Raw genomic sequence first — 26,994 nt, forward strand, 5'->3', positions numbered from 1 at the left:
AAAAAAAGAAAAAGTTGACAGACGTTAGCTATCACTAGCTAGTACGTTTTTTGGCTTGTTTTTCGACAGTGGAGGAGGATATTATAAGTCACTCACTCTCCGGGATTGCGACTGTTACTGGGATAAGTTTACAGCCACCTACAGGAATTGATTATCATGATTTAAGTTTTGTGTCGTGTGGTCTGAAGTTCCGCCCAGTGAAGACACAGCAGCCTACACTTCGCATCAGGTAAGGTAAAAAGTACCGTATTTACTGCTGTAGGGATAAATAATGTGTATGTGTTATGTGTATTTAGGGTTATCATGTCCTTCTTAATCAGAATTGGGAGCTGTTGTACGAGTATCATTGGATTTTAACGCTAACATTTTTAGCGAATTAGCTAACGTTAGCTTCGTTAGCAAAACAAAACGGAGGAAACTGTTTTAAGTGACACACGCGCGTATGTCTGTTCCGATTACAGACTGTAAAGTTTGACGACTTGACAGATCCTCAAATTGAAGCCAAAACAATAATATATGGCTTTGCTGATCGCGTCCGTCAGTCCCGTCGTATTATCTCATTTAACCAGTGTTTGCAGTGGCGGCCGGTAAACGATAAAAATCATTCATGCATTCATATTTGGTTTATTTGCTCATGTCAGTGTGTGTAATTGCCAGATCAATAGCAAAAACCCATGCCCATTTTTCTCATAATACTTCTATGCTACACATGCCATAAACAAGCAGGAGCAGGAAGAAAAACGTATAATTCCTGCCCCTTTCTTACTAATAACAGAAGCTACTGTAGACAGATACAAATGACCAACATTTCTGTGTTTACCTTTCTTTTTTTTTTTTTACAATCATATTAAATGTAGCAATAACAACAGAAACATTAAATCACAGTCATCTTAAAATTACTGTAACTCAGAAAGTTCATAATGTCCTAATAATTTTTTCTTGATACCTTCTATTAAATTGAATAATATTTGAGCTGCATTTGAAGTCATTATCCAGAGAATTCCAAATTTTGACTCCATATACTGAAGCACACATCTACTTTAATGTAGTGAGAGCGCACGGACTTGAAATGAAACTTTCTTCTGTGATCCTCATCATTGGATCTTAATATGAACATCCTTTGTAGATTTTCTGGTAAAAATCTGTTTCCTCTATAGCCTACAACCCTGTCGTGGTGATTTGTGCTTCCTCGGATTTATTAGAGACCGGTGTTCCATCAGTTTTCTCAAAAAAATACAAATAAAATAAAATCTCCATATAATATTTGACAAACCAAATGTATGAAAAAAATCAGGTAAAAAAAAAAACAAGAAAAATGCAGCATACAAATGATAAAGATGATACAGATAAATAGACAGATGAGGAAATAAATAGGTAAATAAATAAAAAGCAAAAAACAAGACAAAACAAAAAAAAAATATAACAAGAAAAGAAATGGTCAAACATACAAATACACAGTAGTAGTACACTAGTCAGAGGACTCAGGAAGGACAGTGGTATAATTTTCCCAAAGCTTGACACTTTTATTGTTATTAATTAAGCTGACTGACTCATTGAGAGCGTCCAGTTCTGTGTGAAAAGACACATATTTAGGAGTTGACTTAGGAGTTTGTGAATGAAAAATTTAGCGAGACGTCATTGTGACTTCCATTGTATATTTTAGTATTTGTAGTTTAATATCCTTTTAACCATGAGTGCTAAGTGTGAGGTCGTCTGTAGTCAGACAAACTGCAACTGAAACTATGTGAATAATATATGATATATAATGCTATTTATGTAATGGTGCGTGTATAAATAACACACTGTTAAACCTATGGGACAAAAATAGATTGAGAAAAGTGAGGGGGACATGTCTCCCTTCCTCACTGTCCTTAATTGTTACAGGTGGACATTTTTTAATGTGTGGCAATACTTCATCGACAAAGTATAAATACTACAATACCATTTGTTAATCTTATTTTAATATACAGTCAACATTACAAGAGCAGCACATCTTTACAATAAAATATCTACAAAATAAAAAGAACAATATTCTAATTTAGCCAAATTTAATTATTTAGTACATACATTGTTTTAAGTATCAGAGTAAACATGTTTAATGTTTTATGAATGGGATGATGAAGGTATATATTTTTTTCTAAAAATGAATTACAATGGATCATCAGTGGCTTTGGTATGGGATGAAATCAGGTAAATAAGTAGATAAAAATAACTTTATATTTTAATTTGAATATTAAACTCAAACCTGTTCTCAAAAATGTAGTTCTATTTGATTTATTAATATGTTAAATAGGATTTGTCATTTTCCAACCTCCCCTGACAGACATTTTAACTCCCTGTGATATTTTAATATGTGCAAGATAAAGTCTTTATCCAGCCCTCAATCTGTGTACACTCCTGTGTTATTAATCAAAATTTACAGAGGATTATTACTTGAATTAGTAATAATTGGCAGTTTTCTGGTTAATTTTAAGAATAAAGCAGCAAGGAGATGCATTTAATTTCCCCCAATACAATGAAACACACAAAAAAGACGCCAAGAGCTGGCTGTGCACGCGCCCCTACGAGTTACATCTCGCAGCATCCACTGTCTACATCCTACCCAGAATGCAACACTCTATGTAATTATAGGGAACACCACAGTTTATGGTAAGGATGTGCAGCTATAGGCTGTGAAGAACCGACAGTAAGGTGGATTTTAGGACATTTCTCAGATTTTGCGTCATTTCTTTGATTTTAGGACATTTCTAGGATCTTAGGACATTTCTGGGATTTAAGTACGTTTCAAGGATTTCAGTAAATTTACAGGATTTTACGACATTGCTAGAATTTTGGTATGTTTCTGGGATTTTAGGACATTAGGGGCTTAGTCAGGACCTCTGTCGGGAGGTGCAGCGGTCTATTTTGATGCTGTTTTATGCACTCTGGCACTTTTGTATACTAAAAGTACATAAACAATTCCCAGTGTAAATCACTACATTTTTTATCAATAACTAGAAAATGGCCGGGGGGGGGCAACCCGGCACCCTGGGGGGCAAGATTTGGCTTGCAGACCGTAAGTTGAATATTACTGCTATAAAAGTTATCTAATTAATTCAGTAGAAATCTTGGTAGAAAGAAAATAGTTTCTGCATGAAACTGCTCACATGATTTCCGGAAAGAGACATTGCTGTTAAGTTTTTTTTAAATGAATGATTTTCCCCTATTTTTTGGTCCTTTTTTTTCGCATGGCGTCTAGTTCTATTATATTTGAGAAAAGTCAGACACCTTTATGGCCGATATCTCCAACATATGGTGACTCACTCCAAAACAATCTAGGCAAATAGCACTAAAGACAAGAGGGAAAACTAGCATATCTGATTTGGGGTGAACTGTTTCTTTAAAACTGTATTCATTTTGGGACGCACACTTTGCTGTGCGTCCCAAAATGGCCAGTCACTGTTCGAGCCCTGTACATGAAGGATGCTATCATTGTAAACACAAAGACACTCACATTAGAACAAGTGTCATCTATGCTTACACTAAAGACATTTGTCATTATTTATTTTGGTCCATGCAGAAAGATGCCATGTCCTCATACAGCAGTGCCTGCAGATCGACACCATCAGGCTAAAATGATTGCATTGAACAGTCAAAGTATATATATATGTATATGTATGTCAGTTTTCAAGTGTTTTTATTACAACGCGTTTTATACTGATACATAGTCTACTGTATTCATTCTATCAAACCACAGAAGTAACAACCAATCATATTCATCAACCAATGGTGGCTCTGAGGTGGACCTGCGAATGCTTTCTTTACATCAAAGTTTGAAGTTTTGAAGAAAGCATCCTCAGGTCTGGAGAAACTGGAATGCTTTATTTAACGAGTCATCATTTCTGAGGCGTTTCCTAGAGAGAACTGCTGTACGTCATTTGGTTGTAATTATATGGAAAATAGAGACAACCTTCAATTGACCGATCCTAAGTCGCCCCAAGTTATAGTTGCTAACTCGGACAAGCTAAACAAAAAGAAACATGGCGTGCTGTTTCCACTTACATGGTGCCACGTTGTTAATTAGATCTCGGCATCAGGCAATATGGCTTCAAGAAGCGAGTAATACAGACTATGATGCTGACCAAACATAAGTCTCTCTTTACTGTAGAAAGTTTCGTTAGCTTCTGGTGGCAGTGATCAAAAAGGAAACATTAGCCTTGATTTGGCTAACAATAATTTGGCTAACCATCTGTCCTTTTTCAAAGCTTGTTATGTAACCACAGAAATAAGGAGGAAGCAAATCAGTTTCCACAAGAGTTCAGTGAATGAAACATTGGTCCTTCTGACATTAAAATAATGACAATCGAGATTTCGCCGCGACAATGATTTTTAGAAATGTGACGAATCAGTGGTAGAACCTCGCTAATGCAACGCATTCAGTAAAACCGCACTTTCTTTACTGTATTACTTATTGACAGCACTAAATGGTGGAGGGGCACACGTGTCAATATGAAAACGTATGTTTAAGGACATTTCTATTTCCATTTTTGGTGAATTGTGGAAATAAGGCTCATGCCCGTGCGCCCAGCGCCACAATGAATGAGATTTATAAAACAGAATCAGGTGAACACACGGCTTTATAAATCCGATCAAAAGACTGCATGTGCATTTTTCTGCCTCTGTGGGTGCACACAGTTTTAGTCGTGAGTCTATTAAGAGTTTAATGCATCTGGTCCCTGGTGTAATCCAGTGTTTTGTTTTTAGTTGGTACGCAGCAGTTCAGACAAAAAATGGGGCCTCTGTCTGCAGACAAGCAAAAAGTCCATACATGGAGAATAAAGAGCCAGTAATCAACAAATAATGAATGGTTAACGTGTTTAAATAAAGAAAATCCTACTTTCCCTTGAATTGGTACCAAATAAAACAGTAAGCTACTTTCTAGGAAACTTCCCTTGGAATGATTAGAAAATGACTCATAAAATAAAGCATTCATTACCCAGAAAAATTTCCAAGTGGCCCAAATGCGAAAGGCCCAGACATCAGTAAGATAAAAAACAATAGTCCTGCTAACAAACTGGATGGTACCAGTTCAAACTGCAAGTTCAAAAGCAGTAATGACGAGATGAAGCGTGGTTTTAGTTGTCCAGATATTTTTTACGTACAAAGATGCACACATAGACAGGTGGTGAATGCAAATCATTTCTGGGTGCATTATGGGGGTGGTGTGATGTGATTCGATTGTAGAGAGATGGGGATAATCCTCTGACGACAATGATGATGATGAGTTTGCACAATATCTGAGAAAGCCTACTTGTACCTCCCTGAATATGAGCAGAAGAGAACAGATAAATATGACATCTATTTGTGTTGTCCATGCTAAGATTAAAATAGTGCAAAGCGTACTCATTCATATTTTACACTCACAAGAGACTAAGGCAATAAATAATACTACTCAGGTATGATGAGTGCTTTGTTAATAGTTTTTTCTATTTCTAAAAACCGGTTGGACACGTTGTGATATCGTCAATAAACTACACAGATACCTGAGGGAACCACAGAATACCGTCAAAAGATTTTGAACAGCTGAAAACCAAATCACAATGTGCAACATGAATCTTCACGTGTCGAAAGACAAACCCGCGTCTGTCTCACAATCCAGTGTTGGTGCGTCTACGGTTGATAACAAAAAGGCACAAATCACAAATATGCATATGGCTGATGTTTGTAAAAGCAGCTCAGTCAGACGACAAATGTCTCATCTTATCCGTCCACAGATAAACTGGTTGGTGCATTTATTCACATTTGGATCTGTATCAACAAACAATATTCCCTGTGTAGCACGGTTGGATTTGTCCAAAGATTGTACCTTTTGAAATTGATTATATTTGTACCCTTTTAATTGGGGTAAATCTGGTGGATGCCACAGGAGAGCAGATCTCTGTCTACATGGTGCATTCAACCTACATGCTATCTAGGATTAATTTATTTGAACTCTGGCGTGTATCCTCCTTCAGTGTGAATCTTTTTATTTTATTTTTTAAAATAAAAATCTGATCACCTCTTATCATGGCTGCCACCTAGATACTTTCAGGTTATTTAATTCAGTTAGAGCCCTTCCTAAGAAAAACAAAGACTAAACCGAATCACAATGTTTATTTACAATAACTTTCGGGTAGAAAACTACCATGGAGCGTATATATAATCAAATGGCGCTGAGCAAACTCTGCCTAAAAAAAGGTTCACCTAAAAAAAAAATCAATATCAGAAACGTACATGATGATGAACAAAACTTAAAACATTGATACATATTAAAGCTACTTTATGTCAACAGCCGAGGAATTTAAATTGGCTGTCTTGTTACATTATGTCGAAGGTTATCCACGGAAGATCACTTTTCAATTTCATTGCACATAACAAAATTCAATGACTTTTCCAAAGCTTTTGAGAATTCTTACTGATTCCATGACTTTTCCAGTCCAGGAAAATGTGAATTGTGAGTAAGTCAATGACCTTTCCAGATTTTCAATGACCATGGGAACTAGGTGATACTGATTTTTTTAGATGGACCTTTTTTCAGGTGGCTTAAAACTGATCAGTAAAGCAGAGTTTGCTCAGCGCCGTTTGAGCATATGTACTGCGGTTTTTAAAATGGAAATTATTGTAAATAAACATTGTGATTCGGCGTGCAAACGGCTCATTCTAAGGCAAAATAGACATATAATGTGTGTCAAAATAGAAAACCCCAGTAATGAGTCCTAAAACCTGGAAATCCATTAACATTTCAGCACCTCCAGTTCCCTCGTCTCAAAGTCAGTGGGTTTTTTGAATTGGTTTTAGGTCAGAACAGAGAGACTTTTACGTTTTGTTCTATGCAAAAAAATGCATCAGTAATATACTTGCAAACTGGGAAGCTTTTATGTGTCTTAAAAATGACGGGTGCTAACAAGTGGGCTGAACAAGACTAAAGAACTAATTGCATTTAGGCTTCAAAAATCCTAAAATTGGTTTTAAGTGTCATAAAGGTTTGTTTACCACAAAACTTATTTTCTGCAATGATCCAAAATCCAATGGAAAAAAATCCCATTTTAATGAGGGAACCAGGGCGACATTGGCTTCCGCGTTGGCCTACAGAAAAATATCATCCCTGTGGCAGTCCATATACTGTTTAAATAAAATAAAGTAATAGCGTTCCTAATTAAGTAAACATTATTAATCACCATTTCATCGTTTGCGCACAGTAAAAACAGTTCTTAGCCAAAGTTTAATGAACAACCAAATTCACATTTAGAGTTACCAAACAGGGTTCTGGAGGTAATAAAGACAACAACCCAGAGTTCAGATAAACTTCTTAGTGCCCGTCGGGAGTGAATGCACAGTAGGAGATAATATCCTCAACAATCAGACCAGAGAACAGAGATGTTTCTGTCTTTGAAGCTTACGATGGTTGTTTTCCATGAATCAAGTTACTGTCACCTTGTTTCTGCTGTCAGAACTGTAGAGTTTAACTAATGTTCCACATATTGCTCAACTTATCTAGTACTGCTACTGCACATCACAGCACGGTACGTTATAAACCTAAATAAATACAAAGCGTAGTGAGAGTCCGGATCCTATCAGAGGGCTGCATTGATTGACTTCAGCCTGTAAGTGATGAGTGTGTGTGCGCATTTGGCGGAAAACTTAACTGTGACTTTGCACTGTAGTTATGAGGTATTTTGGCTTTGGTGATTCACACCAACCATTTGGTTACATACAGGGTAGCACTGTTTCATTACAAAGAACAACAACAATACTTTAAAGCTAGATGTTTTTGGCTTTTTAGTCTTTTGGTACAAAAATAATATAGCTTGAGCTGAGCGTAATAAGAGAGCTAACCAGCTATCGATTGCTAACAGTTAGATCAACGTACAGTGAAGAGCGCAGTACAAGCACAGAGATGACCTAACACTGGTTCCCTTAATTCATACTTCTACATCAGTTCAGTTTTTGATAAGAGAACGGTAATGCTGTTTGTGTTCAGTGTGAATTTACCAACAGCATTTTCCAGAGGTATGCGGTTCTCTTTCTGGAGTGGTTTTCACTTGTGGATAACTTGTGTTCGTGCAGGATTTGTACGTGTCTGTGTATATCCCATGAATAAATGTGCAGAACGCTCCTACACTTAGAGGAAGTCCAAATTGCATATAGGGGAACTGGATTTGTGTAACACATCCCTGGATTTCTACAGTGCATACAAATGTCTTTAGGTAAAAGACAAGTTGGTCAGAATTTTAACCTTCAGAGCTCCAACTCCCTTGGGTGTTTGACTTTAGATTGTAGAGTAAAGCATTAGAAAAAAACAGCACTTTTATGTCTGTGTGGCTACAGACATTTTGGTTGCAGAGTGTGTGTTTATCTGTGAGGCAGCATGAGTGAGTGATTGTTACAAGCATAATGTGTTGTTGGTCATTTACGTTCCCTTGATTTGCTTTGTGTATCAATTGGCATATTTGGCAACTTGTGTGTGTGTGCGTTGTGTGTGTGTGTGTGTGCACATTCAGAGAATCCAGATTGGAATTTCGAACATGGTCTTGGTCCTCAGTTAGCAGGCCCTGGGTCTGCTAGTGGCATAGTGTGCAACACCTCATCCAGAAGCTGCAGAGCGCGGTGCAAGTGGACCTCCACCCAGCAGGGCGTGTGTTTGATGCTCTGCCGGGGGTAGTCGGGTCCCCAGCCCTTCACGAAGCTGAGCCGCAGGATACACAGGCGCCTTAGGTCATCCACGCCGATCCCTGCTGCTGCTGACAGACCTGTCAGAGTGAAACCAGATATGATATCTGATTGTGCTCAGTATAAGAAATCATGACCTGGTTAGTCAAGATAATCCACAGACTTTGTCGTAGATAATGGTAGTGGTGCTAGGTGTGCTATCAGAAGGTGCACGTACCCTTCTGTCCGATTTTTCGTATGGCAGGTGTAGTTAGGTAACAAGAAAATAGTGCCTATGTGAAACTGCTCACAACATGGTCTGTGAATTTTCTTGAGAAATTGGGTCACGATTACTGGGAGGAGACTGTGCTGTTGAGTCTTTCAAATGTATTTTTTGGTGCCTTTAGCACAACAAGCTGAGTTTCTTTCATGTCGGAGATTTTAATCATTAGTTAGAGACCCCTCAGTCGACTGAGATTGTTTAAGCCGAGCAGTCGTTTTTGTTATGTTTTTTGCTAGTCAGTGTGCCGTGCAGTGGTAACTGTGGGAACCAACTCTGAGAACCAAAATGTCCCCAGAGTTTGGATCTGAGTGAGCGCTCTTGACTTTCACACTACTCTTTGGTACAGGCTGCTGCATAGACGCAGGCAGTGACACAGAAGGGGAGGGCTCTGCACTGTAAGGCTCTGAGAAAACATCTCTCTTCTGCTGAGAAGTGGTGAATTTACAGTTCACAGCCGCTTAATACGACACAGTCTCTTGCTCTTGTCTGATTATAGTGTTGACAATAATGTTGATGCACACTGTCAATCTGCTGTTAGCTTGTATACTATATTATGGGAATGCTGCTGTTACACTGACTGTCCCACCGAGTCCGGTTCAAATTTTAAAATTTAAGATGGGGAAAAAAAGATTAATTGTTGAATATTTGTATTGAATTGCTGAATCTGACTCGGCTGGCACAATTCTGAGTTGGGTTCATCCCTAGAAGACAGGCATCTCTATGTTCAATATCTTCAAGGCGGCTCAGCAACTCACACCTAAACAATCTAGACTGATAAACAGCTCCTCTTACGGATACAAATTTTTTTTCATTGTATCTGTTCACAATGTCGTCCCCTGTATCCGAGCCAGTAGAGAAGATGTAAATATATATACATAAACTATACCCTAAACCTTGGACACTACACCAAACACTTTGCCTTCTATTTGGTACCCACCATGTATTGTTAATATCAAATGAGTGTCAGCAACACTTACTAACTGCAGGTGCGATGCCTCCGACGCTGCCTGGACCGGGAATATTTCCTGCCACAGCAGCTGCCTGTGCAGCAGCAGCCGCCTGAGCGGTTGCTGCCTGCTGCTGCATCTGTCTGTGGCACTGCCGCAGGTCAAACACCTGGCAGAGACACAGGAAGCTTACACTACAACAATCGTATATGTGTGTGTGTGTGTGTGTGGTGTGTGTGAGAGAGAGAGAGCTGGAATCAGACCTTGATGTAGGCTCCGGGGTAGATCTTGTGCACTGCATCACCTGGCGCTCGGCCTGCCTCCCTGTCGAGGTAGTAGCTCTGTACAAACACAGCGTGGTCGCTCATACAGCGCATCCACACATCACCCTCACCACGACACTCCAGCTGCACGCCTTTACCTATGTGCAACCTGGAACACACAAGAGGATAACATCAGGACAAACAGATGTGAAACCTCTGTTATCCTTTTTATCAGTAGTACAAAAAAGCCTGCAGTGGAAGTTGACTCAGCTGATGTCACAGGACAGTTCATTCAACCACAGTGGGACCACGACAGAAAAGATCTTTGGTCAAGATGATCGGGCTTATCTTAAATCTTTTTAAGAGACGCACCTGGCTCTCTCACTTGCATCTGTGCGGTGGACGTTACTCAGCTGGCCGAGGCAGAAGCGATCGCCTCCTGACGGGTCAACATAACCGTCCACGGTTACTACAGGGCAGCTGGAGGGCACCTTGAACATCTCACCCACCTGAACGTCCATTTCGAAGTAGGAGATAGAGCACCAAAACTCTGGTCCTGCAATGAAAACAGAGCAAACACTTTGTGACAAAACTGTGGCTCAGATTTTCTGAAACCTGTGTGTCCTGATGTGAGACGTTCTGCCTCTCACATTGTTTTTATCACTGTAGATAGTGGAGTTAAATTCCTGATATGTCATCAATGAAAGCATGTTGATCAAAAATTTTGCAACTGTGGGGAAAATCTGGCCCCCAACAGGGTGCCAGGTGGCCCCCCAACCATTTTCTAATTCACAATAAAAATAAAGTGATTCACACTGGGAATTGCATTTGTACTTCTAGTATACATAGGGTGCCAGAGTGAATAAAACAGAATCAAAAAAGAGAAAAAATTGCCAGTGGAGGATCTCCTGCACCCCCAACAGAGGTCCTAGTTAAGCCCCTAATGTCCTAACATCCTAGAAATGTCCTAAAATCGTAGAAAGAAACATTTATGGGGCTTCCGCTACTGGCCCCTGGCCTCCTGTCAGTGGCACCCAAGTAAAGCTAGTTGAATATCCTGGTCTTACAACTCACAGTGCACAAGCTTCACTATCCCCATTTTCATAGAAATGAATGATTTCTGTCTATACAAAGTAGCCAAACAGAATGTAAATAGTAACAAAATAAAAGTGAGCTTTAGTTAATTGCCAGTCGAAAAATACTGCGTGGAATCTGTGGAAATGTTGTCAGTTCAGTGTGTAGTCACAGTGTAATCATCTCTAACCTGGATGGTTGGACACAGACGGAGGGAAAGAGGTTGAGCCGTGGTGCTGTGACCCTGAAAGCAAAAGGTATGAGTTCATTATTGTGAAGCAGAGAAAAACAAATCTGTACCCAACTGTTGAGTTTTCTGAGCTGAACTTATTTGGGCGGCGGGGGGGCATGAATGTTTTCAAAGTGTACCATATAGGCTTAGGGATTTATACAGGCATTTTCCCTGTATTTGCATCGGCACATTGATGCTCCACATGACCGCTTGACAGTGTAGCTTTGACTTAAAAGTTTAGACTTTGGTAACGCATTGAGCGCCGTAGACTGTATGGATGGATGCAGAGTTCAGCTACGTTTTTAGTGTTGCATTTATTGAATGGAGTATGGTGTGCGCTTATCAGTAAAGACCCTTAAAGGGACAGTTCACCCCAAAATTAGAAACACATTTTTCCTCTTAGTGGTGTTTATCAATCTAGATTGTTTTGGTGTGAGTTGCCAAGTGTAGAAGATATTGACCGTAGAGATGTCTACCTTCCCTTCAGTATAATAGAACTAGATGGCACTTGGCTTGAGGTCAAAGTACCAAAAAATATACATTTGAAAAACTCAACAGCAATGTCTCTTTCCAGAAATCATGACCTGGTAGACTTTGTTGTGAGCAGTTTCATGTAGGAACAGTTTTCCCTTTCCCACAACAGTATCACCGCGCAGAAAAAACTACCACGGGGTACTCCAGACATTGTGGCTTTATACTGTAGCTAATTAACAGTGTCATAAGCTCTGGTTTAATTCAGCAACTTAAGACCGTCACAATATATTAGAATGAAAGAATTCTTAGCTAAGCAGAAGATGAATAATGATTTGTCTGATTATCTCAGAACTACATGTACTGTAACTATACTTGGAATTTTCCACACAAACAAAGGGATCCAAATTTAACTCTCCGTTTGATCATGTTGAGACTTTGTGCCAAATCATTCCCTGGGACAAACTTGCAAATATAGAATGGACCTATTTATACCACAACAATCCCACATTTGGACAGCCATGATCTAAGTTATTTGATAACATGGTGAGTGAGTCAATTTTCTACAAATGAAAAACATCATGTAAAATATTAAATGTAAAAGGCACTTTAAAGGGGGGCAGTGTGAGTCTGGTTGTGTCAAAATTAAAGTGAACATCATGTGAAACCTTTTAGTTGTAAATCATGTCTTACAGTGGTGGTTTGGATGATGCAGTGGAGGTTGTGGGTGAGCACGACCATTCTGCTGGGGTCCTACAGGAGTGTAGGAGGCTGTGCTGCTGCCTGTCCAAACTGCTGAATAACAGGAAAGACAAGAATGATCAGTGTGGACATACCTTATTGATTGTTCTTTCTGACTACATGACAACATTTTTCGCATACTGCTTTTAGCAAATATTTATGAGCTGACAATGACAATAACTGAGTAAAATGACATAGTATGTATTCAGGCTGTTCTCATAAAGTGTCTGTACGTTTTCCTACAAAAAGCAATGCATCCAAATTTGCACATATCCCATGTAGTATTTTGGAAGGCTGCAATCACCTGACCACCATAACTTTACATTAATAACATAACTTTGCTCTAATTCCGTAACTTTACGTTAAGAATGTCAACTCATTCGTAGGCGCTAATTCGTAGGGTGTTGTAAGAACATATTTGTGTGCATTTTCATAGGATTTTATATCATTTGATTGATGTTTTATTTAATTTTCCCATCTACTGGGAAGCAAGATAAAACACTGATTTTAAACAATTTCCACCATTGTATGTGTGTGAACTCACTGTGGAAGGCAGCCTGGCTCTGAGAGTGTTTATTGCTGCTGTATCCGTTCTGTCCGTGCGAGTGAGAAGGAGGTAGGGAAGGTTGTTGGGGGTGGGGGGCCTGTGAGGATTGCTGGGCAGCCTGTTGCTGAGGAGGGGGTTGTGTCGGGCTCGGGGGTCTTGGTGCCGGGGTCATGACTTGAGCCTGTGGAGATGCAGTTTGGAGACGGCCGTCACCGAGACCGCCCTGCAGTGGTAGCATGGGGCCAGAGCCAGTCACTGGAAGGAGAGCAGAGGAACAAATCAGGCCTGACTTCAACTATATCACCTGAATATATATGTATATATCAGTGACACCCAACTCATGGCCAAATCTAGCCCTCGATAGGGTGCCGGGAAGCCCCCCAACCATTTTCTATTTAACAATAAAATGAAGTGATTCACACTGGAAATTGTTTATGTACTTAAAGTGCCAGAGTGCATAAAACAGCATCAAAACCGAGCTTGATTATCAAGAAAAGTGCCAGTCGAAGATCCCCCCAACCACCAACAGACATCCAAGTTAGGCCCCTAATGTCCTGAAATCCCAGAAATGTCCCAAATTCCTAGAAATGTCCTAAAACCAATGAAACATTGTTAAATCCTAGAAATGTCCTAAAATCTGAAAAATGTCCTTAAGTTATTGAAACATCCTAAAATCCTAGAAATGTCCCTACAATTCTTTAAATGTCAACAATGTCCTACATGTACAGATAATGGAGAGCTGACCTTTGGGTGAGACAGGCAGGTTAGTGTATCTGGTGACAGGTGGGGGTCCATGAGGCTCTGAGGACAGCTGTGGGGGAGGCAGGGGCTGGCCATAGTGTTCTGGGGGAGGAAGCTTCAGGGCTGCTTGGTGGTCAGACAGAGGCATGCCAGGTGGGAGGTCCATCTGTATACAGTCATGGATGTATTCCTCTTTGATCAGGGCACCTGGTGCTGCTGCAGGAGGTACAAGGAAGAATGACTGTGCTGTATTGCAATAATAATACTGTGAGATGTGGTTGATAACAGACTAAATCAGATCATCAACAAATTGAATACAAACAGCACCTGAAAATCATCGGTGCTCAGGCAATTTATATTCCAACAGTGTGATAAAAAAAAGGCCATTTTTGGATATTTATAGTCAAGTAGGGGCTTGTAAGGGTTCATTAAAATGACAATTCACACCAAAATCAAAAATACATATTTTTCCTCTTACCCATAGTGTATTCATTGGTCTCAACAACAATGTTTCTTTGTAGAAATCATGACCCAGTTATTTAACATAATCCACAGACCTTGTTGTAAGCAGTTTCATGTAGGAACTATTTTCTTTCCACCAAACTACTCGCGCCAAGTTAATCACTGCACAGAAGAAAGGACCTTCTGCGAGCTCACCTAGCACCAACAGCTCAGCCAAGGAGTACACCATTAATATCTCACACTCTCATCAATGAGTAGAAGCAGACTTCCTTCTGTGCAGTTACAGCTCATCAAAAACAATTTGAACATGAGGCAGTCCAAACTACAGTGTAAAGTCACTTGGTGAGTTGCTACTTGCTTCTTAAACATTTCTTTTTATAGCAATGACAGCAATAAAACTGTTGCACAGGGAGGTCAGGGTGTATGCTTTTAATCAGTGGTTCCCAACTGGTGGCTCGTGGTCCAAAAATGGGTTGCACTTCCCCTCATAATGGACCTTGAGTGACTTATGAACATGTCAAGTTTGTAAAACACACTTAATTTTGAAGTACAGACCTCCAGACTTTGTTATGGGAGTTATTCATTATGCCAGCCTGTTTTTTACAGTACAGCAACAAGTTTATTGCCCTGTTCTTATTTGGCCCATTAACATGCTGTGGCTTTGCAGCGTCACTGGTCTTGAAACAATTTTATTAACTTTTTTGTTTGCCGTGCTATTTATTCACTAAGTTTCAAATAATTGCACTTTGTTCTTGCAATGTTTTATTTCATTGCGTGTAAGCTCATGTGTTTACATTTTGCAAAATAAAATGAAATATCTGGTGATTTATCTCAGGCGTGGACCTCGATCTAATGACTAAGGAGAAATGTGGACCTGAGGCTGGACCAGTTGCGAACCACTGCTTTAAATTATGATGTGGCGCTGTAGAAATGGAACTTACCTGTATTTTGAAGGCTGAGACCAACTGTCGAGAGATGAAAACATCAAACAGAGAACAAAGCATCAGTAAAAAACCTCACCTCAACGGGATGAGTTTCATTAAGTTTGGTGAACAATGTTTACAATTATATCTAAGTGATAAAATGAGACACTTTAGCACAGATGTTGAATGAAGTATGAAGCTGTCCTACCGATGCCTGGTGACACCACCCTCTCATAATGGTAGGGGTTGACACACACATTGTCGTACTTCAGGTCAAAGGCGTACTGGCAGAACTTGACGTGCTTGAGTTCATTTTTGTGGAGGTCAGGCCAGCGCCACAGCCGTGCATAAATGACGTGAGGAAAACCTTTCCTGCCCGCCACCTGAGGACAGAGCACAGAGTTATTACACCCTCTGTCATGCTTGATGACTCTTAACTCTGACTCAGCTGAGAGGATTGATATTTGTATATTGATGCTGCATGTTGAAGGTGCACTGACCTGCAGCCGTCCGTCCAGCGTCCTCTGGATGGTGACACACTTGCTGGGATGGACACCATTGGTGGTAATGGCGGTGATGAGCGAGTCCAGCTCGTCTTTCTTCTCCTTCAGCTTCTTCACCAGGCTCTCGATGGCCCGCTTGGCAAAGCCCTCGTTCTCGCCACCCTGCCGGTGGCACATGAGGCTGTGGACGATGCTGAGGCAGGCGTCATTGCTGCTTGGAGGGTTGACCGACATGATGCTGCTGTACACAAGACACAAGAGGAAGGCTCGTTACACTTCTTTAACAAATTTTATCCACTCTGGTCAGCTCAAACTGGTTCATTATAGATCCTCTGATATGAAGGGTAGATTCTAAACATTCCTCTCTGGAAGTAAATCTCATTTGCTGGTGGAAATGTGGTGGAGTAGTTTTTTTGGGAAAATTTCTACAACATGCCTCTGCATCAGGACCAGTGTGTCCCAGACATTTGCAACACAGGTGACTGCATAGAGTGGCAAGTATGGAAGGAAGGAAAGTCCCCAGTCTGTCAGTGCCTCTGTCAAGGATGCTTCCTTGGAAGGACATGTTCTTCCAAGTGGAGTCCTACAGAGACGAGGCAGAACTCCTTCCTAGCATTTGGTGAATGCACATTAACAGGCTAGCGAGTGTTCATTGAACAGGCCCCTCCTTCAATTCTGGCAAATCATGTGCAAAGAATTGTGGATACTTCATGCCCGCTGAGGATACACATATGCATCCTTAAAAATTCTCTGAAGGAAGGACTCGGTCCTTGGTAGAATTTGAAGGATCCTTGACATTGGAACAGTCCTTAAGCGGGATTCGATGACAAAACCTCCTTGAACCTCCTTTGTCACAGAAAATGGAAAGAAAATCTTACAAATGTGTTGTTTTCTTTGCCTGACATCAGACAGAACTGTCAACTCACTACGCTCTGTTTCAATCTTCAGTCTGATTCCATGTCCACTCTAAACGATTTGCATGGCGTAGAGGGATTTGATTTTCCCCAACCAATCACTCATTAATCTTACACCTTAATCTAACGCCATGAGATGAGTTACATGATGAGTTCAGCAGAGCAAAGTAAAAAAATTACAATGGGGTGAAAATTAGGCATTTTTTCTGGCACTATGTGGCAAAACAAAGGGACTTTTACCCTGTAAGATATAAATGATAGGGGTCTAAGATAATTTTTTACCCGAGTCATCTTTCTTCTATTATATTGAAGGGATATCATGGTCCCTTCAAAGACACTCAAAGATAGCAGAACATTTATATGATGTAGGTTTTGTGTCAGATGTATACAAAGATGCAGCTAAAGACTAGATGCCATATGGGTATCATTAATATTTGGATTATAGAGCACATAATCTTTCGTAAAACAATAGAAACCACAAGGAAAAAAAGCTGGAGGGACATTTCTTTATCTTTCCAAAATCACAGCAGTCAGCTCAAGCCAATGGCTGAACATATTTCGGGTCTTACAGCAGCAAAAATCTAATAACTTGATGGCCCATGTGACTGTATAGTTAACTTTATTTAGAATTGGCACTCTATGTAAATGATACAAAAGATAAACTATCAGGGCTCCCGCGGTCATGGAATTCCAGGAAAAGTTATGAAACTTGAAAAAACTGTTTTCCAGGCCTGGAAATGCTTTCGAATTTACTGAATATTTTGAAAAAGTTTAAAAAAGAAAAAGTATATATTGTTTTGGCTGTTGTTTAAAATATTTTCCTAAAAATTCTATATCATGTCTAATGTTACATGAAATGCGTCTTATTTCTTGATAACGTAGTGCTGCGCTGCTGTGTGATCATTGATTGGATCTTCGGTTTTCTGTCCCCCAAACACAGATACAGCCTGGACGTTTTGTGAAGTACCCGCATGTGCCGTTCTGGTCTTTTGGCTTATCAAGCAAGTTGGCAGCAGGAACGTCTAACGTGTGAGTAAAGTGAGCAAGAGCTAGCAGTTTTCTTATTGACAAAAGTCTGGGTGCATTTATAGGCCTACCTGTTTTAATCTACTTGAAGAAATGGAAATGGGATAAAGTATTATGAAAAAGTTATGGAAGAGTTTTGAAAATTAAATGGTAAAAGTGTGGGAACCCTGAACTATAGAAAGGTGTAGTAAAACTTGAAAACTTGTGTAAAGCATGGTGTTCTGCATTACATCACATATGTAATAATGTTAGCTTTCATTTGGACTGCTCCTTCCACTAAGTACGTACCATGAAAATCATATACTATTGCAACACTATTTATTACAGCATGTTTTGATACGTTTACTCGTAGAATACATATATTTTTATCTAAATAATGGATCCCTTGTAGTTACACCACAGATGCCGAAAGGTTCTTGGACCCCAGTTGAAAAACAAAGCAATGGACAGTGTTTCAAATATGGATGTTGCTACAAAGAAGCTACAAACTGTAAAACATAGATGCTTCACACACATCTTGAACCTGACAGCACAGGAGAGCAGTACAGTCAGCACAGTTTCATGGTGGACGCCCAAGATTAGTGTCACCCATTCAGTATCAAAGCAAATATCTCCTCTTTTGTTCCAGAGTTATGACGCTGAATAATGGCCAATAATATTGCAGAACACTGAAGCCCACTTCTGACCTTTTGGATATAAAATGTCATTACTTCGTCATTTAATCCTATTTGACATTTGTGTGACATTCTGTCACAATTAGCTCTTGAATTCTTGAGTTATAAATGTGTTTTGTGAAGGTCACAGTGACTTTGACCACCAAAATTCTTATCAGTGTATATGCCAAATTTGAAGAAAACACAATCCTGAGATATTTTGTTTACAGAACAGAACGGATGGACAGATGAACAACAAGAAAACATATTGCCTCTGGCCGTGGCTGTGGTTGGGATGGCAGCATAAAAACACCTTCCGCAAATGGTTTACTTACAAAACATTCACCTTTCAGAAACGCAACCACTGTCTTATTCATGTGGGAAGCGTAAAAAATGTTGATCCACTTTATATTCGACAATGAGGAACCTTAACTACATGCCAAAGGGACAGGTGTAGCGTTTCCCCTGCAGAGTGGGATGCCATCCTGCACCCAAACAAATAGTCGAATGATCAACTGTTTCTTGCACAGATTAAATTAAAACAAAAAGAAAAAGAAAGAAAGACAGAGTGCATTATAAACTCTGATGGAATGAAGGATAATGCAGTCAAGCCTCATGCTGATTTATTGTTGAGGTTTGACTTGGTCATACTGCTCTGCTGACCTTCTTACAAGGATGTCAGTTGCCGTGCAACAATGAAACAAACCAGCACTCAAACAAAGCCCGTGAGATTATGCTTTCATACAGTGATCCTGATGATACAAGGAAATGAGTGACATTTTTATGACTACACGGCAGTGATCGCTGAGGCCGGACGCATTATAGTTTCAGGTTGTCCATCCGTCTGTTAGGACCATTCTTGTGAACGCAGTATCTCAAGAACACCTTGACTCAACAATGAGCTGATCAGAATTTTTAGTGTTTAGAGGTAAAAGTCACTGTGACTTTAAATCCCTCTCATTTTTGTGAATGCAATATCTTAAGATGGCCTTGAGGGAGTTTCCTCAAATTTGGCACAAATGTCCACTTGGATTCAGAAATGAACTGATTAGAATCTGATAGTCAAAGGTCAAGGTCACAGTGACCTCATAAAACATGCCATTGGCCATAACTCACTAATTCATATGCTCAAATTTCACACAAATGTCTCACAGGATGTAATGATGAAGTTTATTTCATATCCCAGAGGTCAAAAGGTCAACAGTGATATCACAATGTTCTGCAAAAACACTTTTCTGGCCATATATAAACATCATCATCCAGAAACAGAGGGGGAGATATTTGGCCAGATACTGAATTGGTGACACTAATCTTGGGTGTCCTTAAAACTGAGGTGATTTCATAGATCCTATGTGCCACTGAACATTGAAACATTGAACACTGAACATTGAAAATGTGTGTGAAGCATCCATGTTTTCACAGACATGAACGTAAACAGTAAGTGCAACTAGACTGGTGCTCGGCAGAAACCACGACGGCAGAAATGGTGCATTTTAGCCAATCTGATGTTATATTCCCACTTGTGACATACTGTAGCTTATTTCAGTATTAAAGCCCAGTTTTCAATTTCATGTTGAGATAGAAACACATTCTTTGTCAACTCACAAATAAAAATGAAAAGTCATTCAACTTTTAATCGCTAAGTCCTTACAAAGCTGAGATGAAATATGGACATCTACAGTTCAGTTAATAATTATTTAGTTACATTATGGTTATTTCACACTTTCAAACCACAGCCAAGCAGTGTGTCACACTCATGTTCAACCCATGATGAGGACAGGGTTGAGGATTTTAGGACAGCTGGAGCAAATTCACCCACTCAGACCAAAGCTCACAGTGTGAAAGCCAAAAAACTTGGCAATACTGCCATACATGTTTGCTGTCAGGCTTACCTGGTATTAAGTTGGTCAGCCAATGAGTGACCAGAAAGTTCATTGGCATCATGATGGCCCAGCTCTGAATCAGTCCCTGTAAGCAGAGCGCGAGATCAGGATTTAGTGGACACCAGTTAAGTGTGAAAATTCAACAGAATAGAAGAAGTATCATATCGTTTCCTGCAGTCAAAGTTGTAATTACACAGAAATAATAATAAATATACTGAAATGTCACAGAGAAATATAATACATATATGCAAGTCAATTAGGCTATTCGAAAGTGCACAGTAGGGGTCGACAGATTGTCAGCCTGGCTAATTATCGGGGCCTATATTTGGCATTTTGCTGATTATCTGTATCTGCGTTTTACTTTAATGATCACCGATACAATTAATTAATGAAAAGTGTGAGTATTACACTCAACTAACACCAGGGAAAGCAGTCTGCAATACATGCAATTAAAGTGTCAGCATGGGGGCGGGGGGCTTTTACTTTGTAAAACCTCAGGGAGCTATTTTTATTCATTAATTTTTTTTAATAAATTTTCACTGAACTTTATAAAAACAAAAAATGGCTGTATCTTGCTGTATGTGATGTTTAAAGTTTCAGTTTTGATTAAAAATTTGCTAAAGACATTTTTAAAAAGTTTTTTCTTGGAGTTTGTGACATTCCAAATTCCGAATTTCGTCAGAAATATTTTTAATTTTATTGTAAATACAAATCGGTTCCAAATATCATTTTTTTGGTCTCACTAAGTACTAAATATCTGTATCAGTATCAGTCCTGAAAAAACACTATCCGTCGACCCCTAGTGTACATTACAGTATGTGAATAAATGTCCTCAGTGACCTTACAGCCGAATGAACATGCAACATACATGCATCTCATTTGAACAAAGAAACTTTCTCTAAGTTATTTTAATCCTGATAATTAAATTTACAACCAATTAGACTGTACAGGGAGATCAATTAATGGTATTGGATGTCCTGCAGGCTGGGCATTTTATTACAGCTTAATAAATCATGCAGCACATAAGCAGCCTATATGCTGAAAGTCACAGGTAGGCCTAACTGTTGCTACATACATTCACACTACACACCTTCCGTCCATGTCCCCTCTTAAACATACTGTATGTCATACTGATAATATAAAAAATAAATAAATAAATAAAACTTCCAACAGTGTGATTGATCAGGAGGCTGTGTGCCTATCTGGGCAGTGATCAGGCCATACATTCACTGACATCCCAGACTGGTTAACATGCGTCACGAAAAACCCTCTCCCAACATGTTCAGCTGTTCTAATAAATACATTCACAGCCTTTAAGACACACAATCTACCTGTATGTGGACCCGTTTATCAGGCTGAAGTTTGACGAATAGAAGGAGATAATATGAAAAGGCAAAATTCACATCTCGGCCAGTATGAGCGGGTATCATTGAAAGACTGAGACAGCATTTGTTGCGGATAAAAAGCAGGTTACAGTAAGCAACAATTTAGCGAGCTAATGTGTCCCCCTCATATTCTCGGTTATCCTGAATGGTGAGAGCAGGAGAAAAGAAAAGATGGAGATACATAGTTTGTACTTACACATCAGCCGGAGTGGAGAGAAGAAGTTGGACAGAAAGACCGTGTTGTATGTGTTGACCAGAGCTGCTATCTGTGTTTTTACTCCTTTGTATCAGACCTGTGTGTGTATTTCTCTGCGTTTTCGGGGCTAATGCTCTCTAAATGACTATAACGTGATGAGCTAATGTTTATTTCGCATACGTTGTACAGCGCTAGCTTGATGTTTCTCGGTTGTTTTATCCTTTTATCAGCCCCACTGTCTCCGCGTGCATCCTGTCTGCTCCCCCTCGCGCACGCCACAATAACAATAGAGGGGAGACGTCGTGCGCGTCAGTGTCTCGACATGCTGCAGCCAATGGGCGCGCGGGTCTCACAGGGACCACCGCTGTCGGCCAATCACGGCGCGGGTCTCACAGCAGGGCCGCGAGCCAGGGTCTGTCTGGTTCGTCTAGATTGACAGGTCCGCGAGACTGTTTTTTTAAGGTGGCGCCGCTGAGATTACCCCCCCAACGCGCGCGCGCGCACACACACACACACACACACACACACACACGTTCTGCAACTGTTATTTGAGCAACACTCCTCTCTTTTATGGTCAGAGCCAACATGCTTAAGAAAGCGATGACTTGTTCTGTGTTTTCCGCACTAATACACAGTCTGTGACCCTCCATCCTCAGTTCAAGTGTTAATGGAGGAAATATATTAGTTCAGTCTTGCATATTTTACAAATCTACGAAAAACAATGCCTTTTGCATTGTGACTCACTCAGACCGGTGGTAGAAGCATTCAGATCCTGTACTTGAGTAAAAGTATGAATAGCCTACCACCCTGTGAAAATACCCCATTACATGTTAAAGTCCTGCATTGAAAATTATTCTTAAGTTAAAGTATAATCAGGAAAATGTACTATTGTACTAAATGTACAAAAGTATTTGAAGTAAAACCTAATGCAGACAAATCTTTCTTTAAAACACCCCAAAAACCTCAACATTATTTTAAAAAATATATAGAAAAAACACCACAAAACTTAAAATATTTTTTTAATACACAAAAAACACCATAAAACTCAAGATTATAAAAAAGGACAGAAAAAATCATTTAAAAAATTCAACACACCACCAAACACATTATTTAGAAAAAACAGAGGAATGGAGGAAGTAGCCCCTATTTAAAGTATTAAAGTGAAAGTACCCAATGCAGACAAATCTAAAAAAACAACCCAAAATTATCATTAAAAAAAACACCCCAAAACTAAAAATTATTAAAAACAAAGAAAAATATCATTTAAAATGCTAAATCATAAGACTTAGGGAAAAGACACCCCAAAACTAAAAAAATATTTAAAAAAAAACAATAAAAAAAGACTTACATGTTTTTTAAAATAGTTGGCAATTAATTTTCTGTGAATCCATTGATTGATTGAACAACTAACTGTTGAATCTCTACTTGTGTAAACTGTTTGGTGATTTTATTAATAACAAAACATCATATTTTACAAGCTCTTCTCGTGTTTTTTATGCAAAAATCTTAAGTAAAAAGGACAATATTTGCTGCTGAAATGTAGTAGAGAAAAAAGCATAAAGTAGCATGAAAAGAAAATGGTAAAGTAAAGTACAAGTACCTGAAATTATACTTAAGTATTCAGTATATTATTAAACTGATTAAATAAACTAGATATAATTGGCTGACAAGGACATCTGTGACACCAGAATAACTTAAAAGGGACCAGGGAGTGTATGTGATGTAAATTGTACATTTTACCAGATCTTTTTCACTCTAGATTTACACCCTGATAAACATCATATACTTCTGAACATCATTGTTTCCTGAGGTTTTTGTTTGCTACTAGCAAAAAGTTATATCACGCTCTTGAAAGACCACCAGTAAACCAACATTCGTGAATTGGATTAAGAAATTGCCCACAACTCTACTTTCGGAAATAATCACTTACATTATTGAAGGTAAACAACCAATCAGCATTATCCTTATTGTATATCTGCATAATGCTGAGCTACAGTCAGTGATGTGATGAATGTATAAGTGGCCCTCTGAACTGTTTGAATTCACTTTCATTTGAACCAGGTCTTTAATGTGATGTACAAATAAGGCAAATATGAAAATAAAATAAAATAAAATAAAATATGGAAATACCATTTTTTAAAAAAAAAAAATATTACTACTAATAATACCTTAATTTTTTATATGTCTTACTCCTGTAAGATAATTTTAAATGTTGTGTGTGTTGTTTCCTTTTTACCCCAATTAATTTCTGATGCTAGAGACAGGATTACTGATTACTGGAGAATGACCAGGTGTTAAACCTGTAGTGACACCACTTTTTGTGCTGTTTTCAGGCGTCTTTTAAAAGTACTGAAACCTTTGAAAATTGGTTTGATTTCTTTCAAAAACATGGGGGAAAATGGCATCAGTAATTTGGCAAGATTTTTTTTCATAATATTTTCATAATTACATATTTAAAATTATGATACAGAATAATTATTTTTAAAGCCCATTTTCAAGTCTTGTTTGCCTCGTTTGTTTTTGTATTCTTTTTCATTTTTTTGTTCATTTTTTCCCAATTTTTTCAGGTAGTTTTCTTGTATTATTTAATACTTTCTTGCTAATTTTGGGTCATTTCTTTTTTCGTTGCTCAATGCCATCTTCCAGTGTTTTCTAAAGCAATCAAGCCATTTTCTCACATTCCAATGGATTAATGCACAAGTCCAGAGCCCGCAGGACGATGTGTGGTCAGTTTGACAGTTCTGGTGAAGTGACAGAAACAAATGATCATGTACATGTACTGTCACACCAGTGCAATTTTAGTGTAAGCTAATGATTCTGCAGTAGAATGCAGAAGTGCTGCAAACAAATGTGTATTTGATCAAAAATATTTACAGCAATATTCCTTAATAATACAGTCACAAGTGTAAGTAGATATGTCCTGTCAAGATAGAAAAATAAGGTTTCAGACTGGAAAAAAAACGGAAAAAATTACTCACTGATTCACCAGGGGTACGTTATCAATTGTCAATGTTGTGTCATCACAGTGCTGTCAGGGCCAAGAGGCTCAACAATTGTGCAAACTCTCTTACACTTTTGGTGTAACTGCATTTACTTGTATTAACAAATTTTACAACGTAAAAATGTAAACAAGAATAGAAATGTTGCAGAACACAATGCAGATCACAAAAACACCAGTAACAGTGCGGCATCACCAGTTAAATGATAAACAGTTACCAGTACTCCAATGCATTCTGGTTAGCCATTAGACACATCTTCTGATGCCACTTAGAATCAATAATTTCTCATTTGGCAGTTTCGGCACTTTCATTCTCACTTCTCTCACTCACTCCCTTGCTAGGAGCAGCCAAGATGAGAGGAAGACACACAATTGACGTTAGTGGGGAGGAGACACGTTAGCATGATGATAACAGGGTTCGTACAGACAGGGGCGAATCAAATTCAAGGATTTTCAAGTACTTTTTTTAAGCACTCATTTTTATTTAAGAAACTGTTTTCACCGTAACTATCTGTTACAAGAAAATTGTGCAAATTTGTAAATGGAGCAAACACATGCTACCAGTGCCTAAAATCAATTTATTATTAATAATTGCTGCTTATGCACTGCCAAAATACAGATCAGAACTCATGCTAACTGCTCACGCTGCTTCAGTATGACTGTTTTGCAGGCCGGTGCCGAGTATTTACTGCTGTTAACCGACCCATTTGCACTAACACAGCATTAGAAAATAACTGCAACCACAGCTTAACACAATTATCTAATACATTTAATAAAATTATTCATCATCCTGTTTTCCTCTCAATTATATTCAAGTACTTTATAGATAGATAGATAGAGTGTCGAATTCAAACACTTCAAGCACCTTGTACGAACCCTGTGAAAAGCACCTGTAAAGCTGATTCTATTGTATTTTGCCATTTTGCAGCTGCCTAACGGTAAACAGATAGCATCCAGGATTTTTATTACGACAACATCACATAAAGCAGTGCAGGACATCAGTACGTCATTAGACAAACGGTTAACTAAATGGCGAAGAAAGACTCATCATGTTACAGTTTCCTGTGTCCCTCTTCACAAAGCAGAAAGCAGCGGCTCAGGGTTTACTGGGGGAGCGGGAGGTGAACACTCCTGAAGCCTCCAGCATGGTCTTTCTTCGCGCTGTCTCCTTGGCCACATTGTGGTTGAGTCGCCTCAGACGTTCCTGAGGGGAGAATATTTAGGTTATTTGATTGTTTGCATATTGTTTTACTGTTTGTCTGCCCTTTTTTGTTTTTAAACTCGAGACTTGGACATATTTGAACTGGAGCTGCGGAGGAGCAAGAGGTAGATGTGAACACATGGAAGCCTCGCAGGCAGCCTGTCACCTAGAGCAGCTCTGCTCTTGAGTATGTATAACTTACAAGTCCTGATAAAGTTTAACCAAGTGAGTTTTACCCCTTTCCCCCCCAAATTACCGCCTGCACACAAGTTTTTTAAACATGGGTAAAAAAAAAAATAGGCCATGAAGTACATTCGCACTGCCAGTAGGAGACATGTGTACGGGGCACTGCAGCAGACGAGTCTGCCTGTGTGTGTGTGTGTGTGTGTGTGTGTGTGTGTGTGTGTGTGTGTGTGTGTGTGTGTGTGTGTGTGTGTGTGTTTGTGTTATTGACGGGCAGCAGAACAGGTAAACAGTAGAAAGCAACAGGAACTGATGTCTGTGAAAACTTCAAGGTGGTTTCTTCTCTTCATATATCTCTCACTTATTCAGTCTCTCTTTAAATCTCATTACAGACTAACTTGGATCGAGGTTTTAGCGCTGCTCTGGAGTGGACACACCGAAATTAGTGGCAGCGTGTCACTGCATCTCGCCGGTTAAGGAGCGAAGGTTACTGCATTCACCTGGGTGTTGTTTTCCCATTAATGCCGGTCTGGGCCAGAGGCAAGATCACGTGAGTATTGCAGTCATGTGACGCAGGTGTGAATGAAGATTGGGAGGCAACCATAGTGGGAATGAACAGTTGTCATAAATGTTGAAATTGGCTATAGGGTGGGTTTATGGGAGCTTTTTCTCTGACAGCTGCCCGCTATAAATCAGATGGA

At 39.2% G+C, this 26,994-nt stretch overlaps 2 protein-coding genes and 1 long non-coding RNA gene across 5 annotated transcripts in view; 1 reads left to right on the plus strand and 2 right to left on the minus strand.

The window, feature by feature from the left end:
• On the plus strand, window positions 1–26,825 carry LOC148186639 (uncharacterized). The gene is made up of 3 exons (XR_015779581.1): window positions 1–229; window positions 17,709–17,797; window positions 26,686–26,825. It is a non-coding gene; the product is annotated as an uncharacterized LOC148186639 (long non-coding RNA).
• Window positions 5,113–22,198, minus strand: smad10a (SMAD family member 10a). 3 transcript variants are annotated; one of them, XM_042506361.2, is made up of 13 exons: window positions 21,912–22,198; window positions 20,340–20,415; window positions 15,852–16,092; window positions 15,560–15,734; window positions 15,370–15,393; window positions 13,970–14,182; window positions 13,223–13,480; window positions 12,631–12,732; window positions 11,425–11,478; window positions 10,533–10,716; window positions 10,161–10,329; window positions 9,928–10,066; window positions 5,113–8,768 (listed from the first exon to the last, which is right to left on the minus strand). In XM_042506361.2, exons 1-13 carry the CDS (start codon window positions 21,913–21,915, stop codon window positions 8,557–8,559), a joined length of 1,851 nt encoding a protein of 616 aa, XP_042362295.1. In that variant the 5' UTR covers window positions 21,916–22,198; the 3' UTR covers window positions 5,113–8,556. The 3 variants fall into 3 exon arrangements, with proteins under 3 accessions (XP_042362295.1, XP_042362296.1, XP_042362294.1); XM_042506362.2 differs by having other exon boundaries at window positions 12,631–12,729; window positions 15,852–16,095; XM_042506360.2 differs by having other exon boundaries at window positions 15,852–16,095.
• The window catches only part of snapin (SNAP associated protein), a 3,887-nt gene continuing 1,877 nt past the window's right edge, over window positions 24,985–26,994 (minus strand). The window contains exon 4 of the mRNA XM_042506365.2: window positions 24,985–26,113. Within this exon, the coding sequence (XP_042362299.1) occupies window positions 26,006–26,113 (108 nt within the window). The 3' untranslated portion in view covers window positions 24,985–26,005. The remainder of the gene's footprint in view (window positions 26,114–26,994) is intronic.

The sequence above is a fragment of the Plectropomus leopardus genome, chromosome 17 (genome assembly GCF_026936395.1).
Source record: "Plectropomus leopardus strain MGB_pleo_1.0 chromosome 17, ASM2693639v1, whole genome shotgun sequence".
Taxonomy (NCBI): Eukaryota; Metazoa; Chordata; class Actinopteri; order Perciformes; family Serranidae; genus Plectropomus; species Plectropomus leopardus.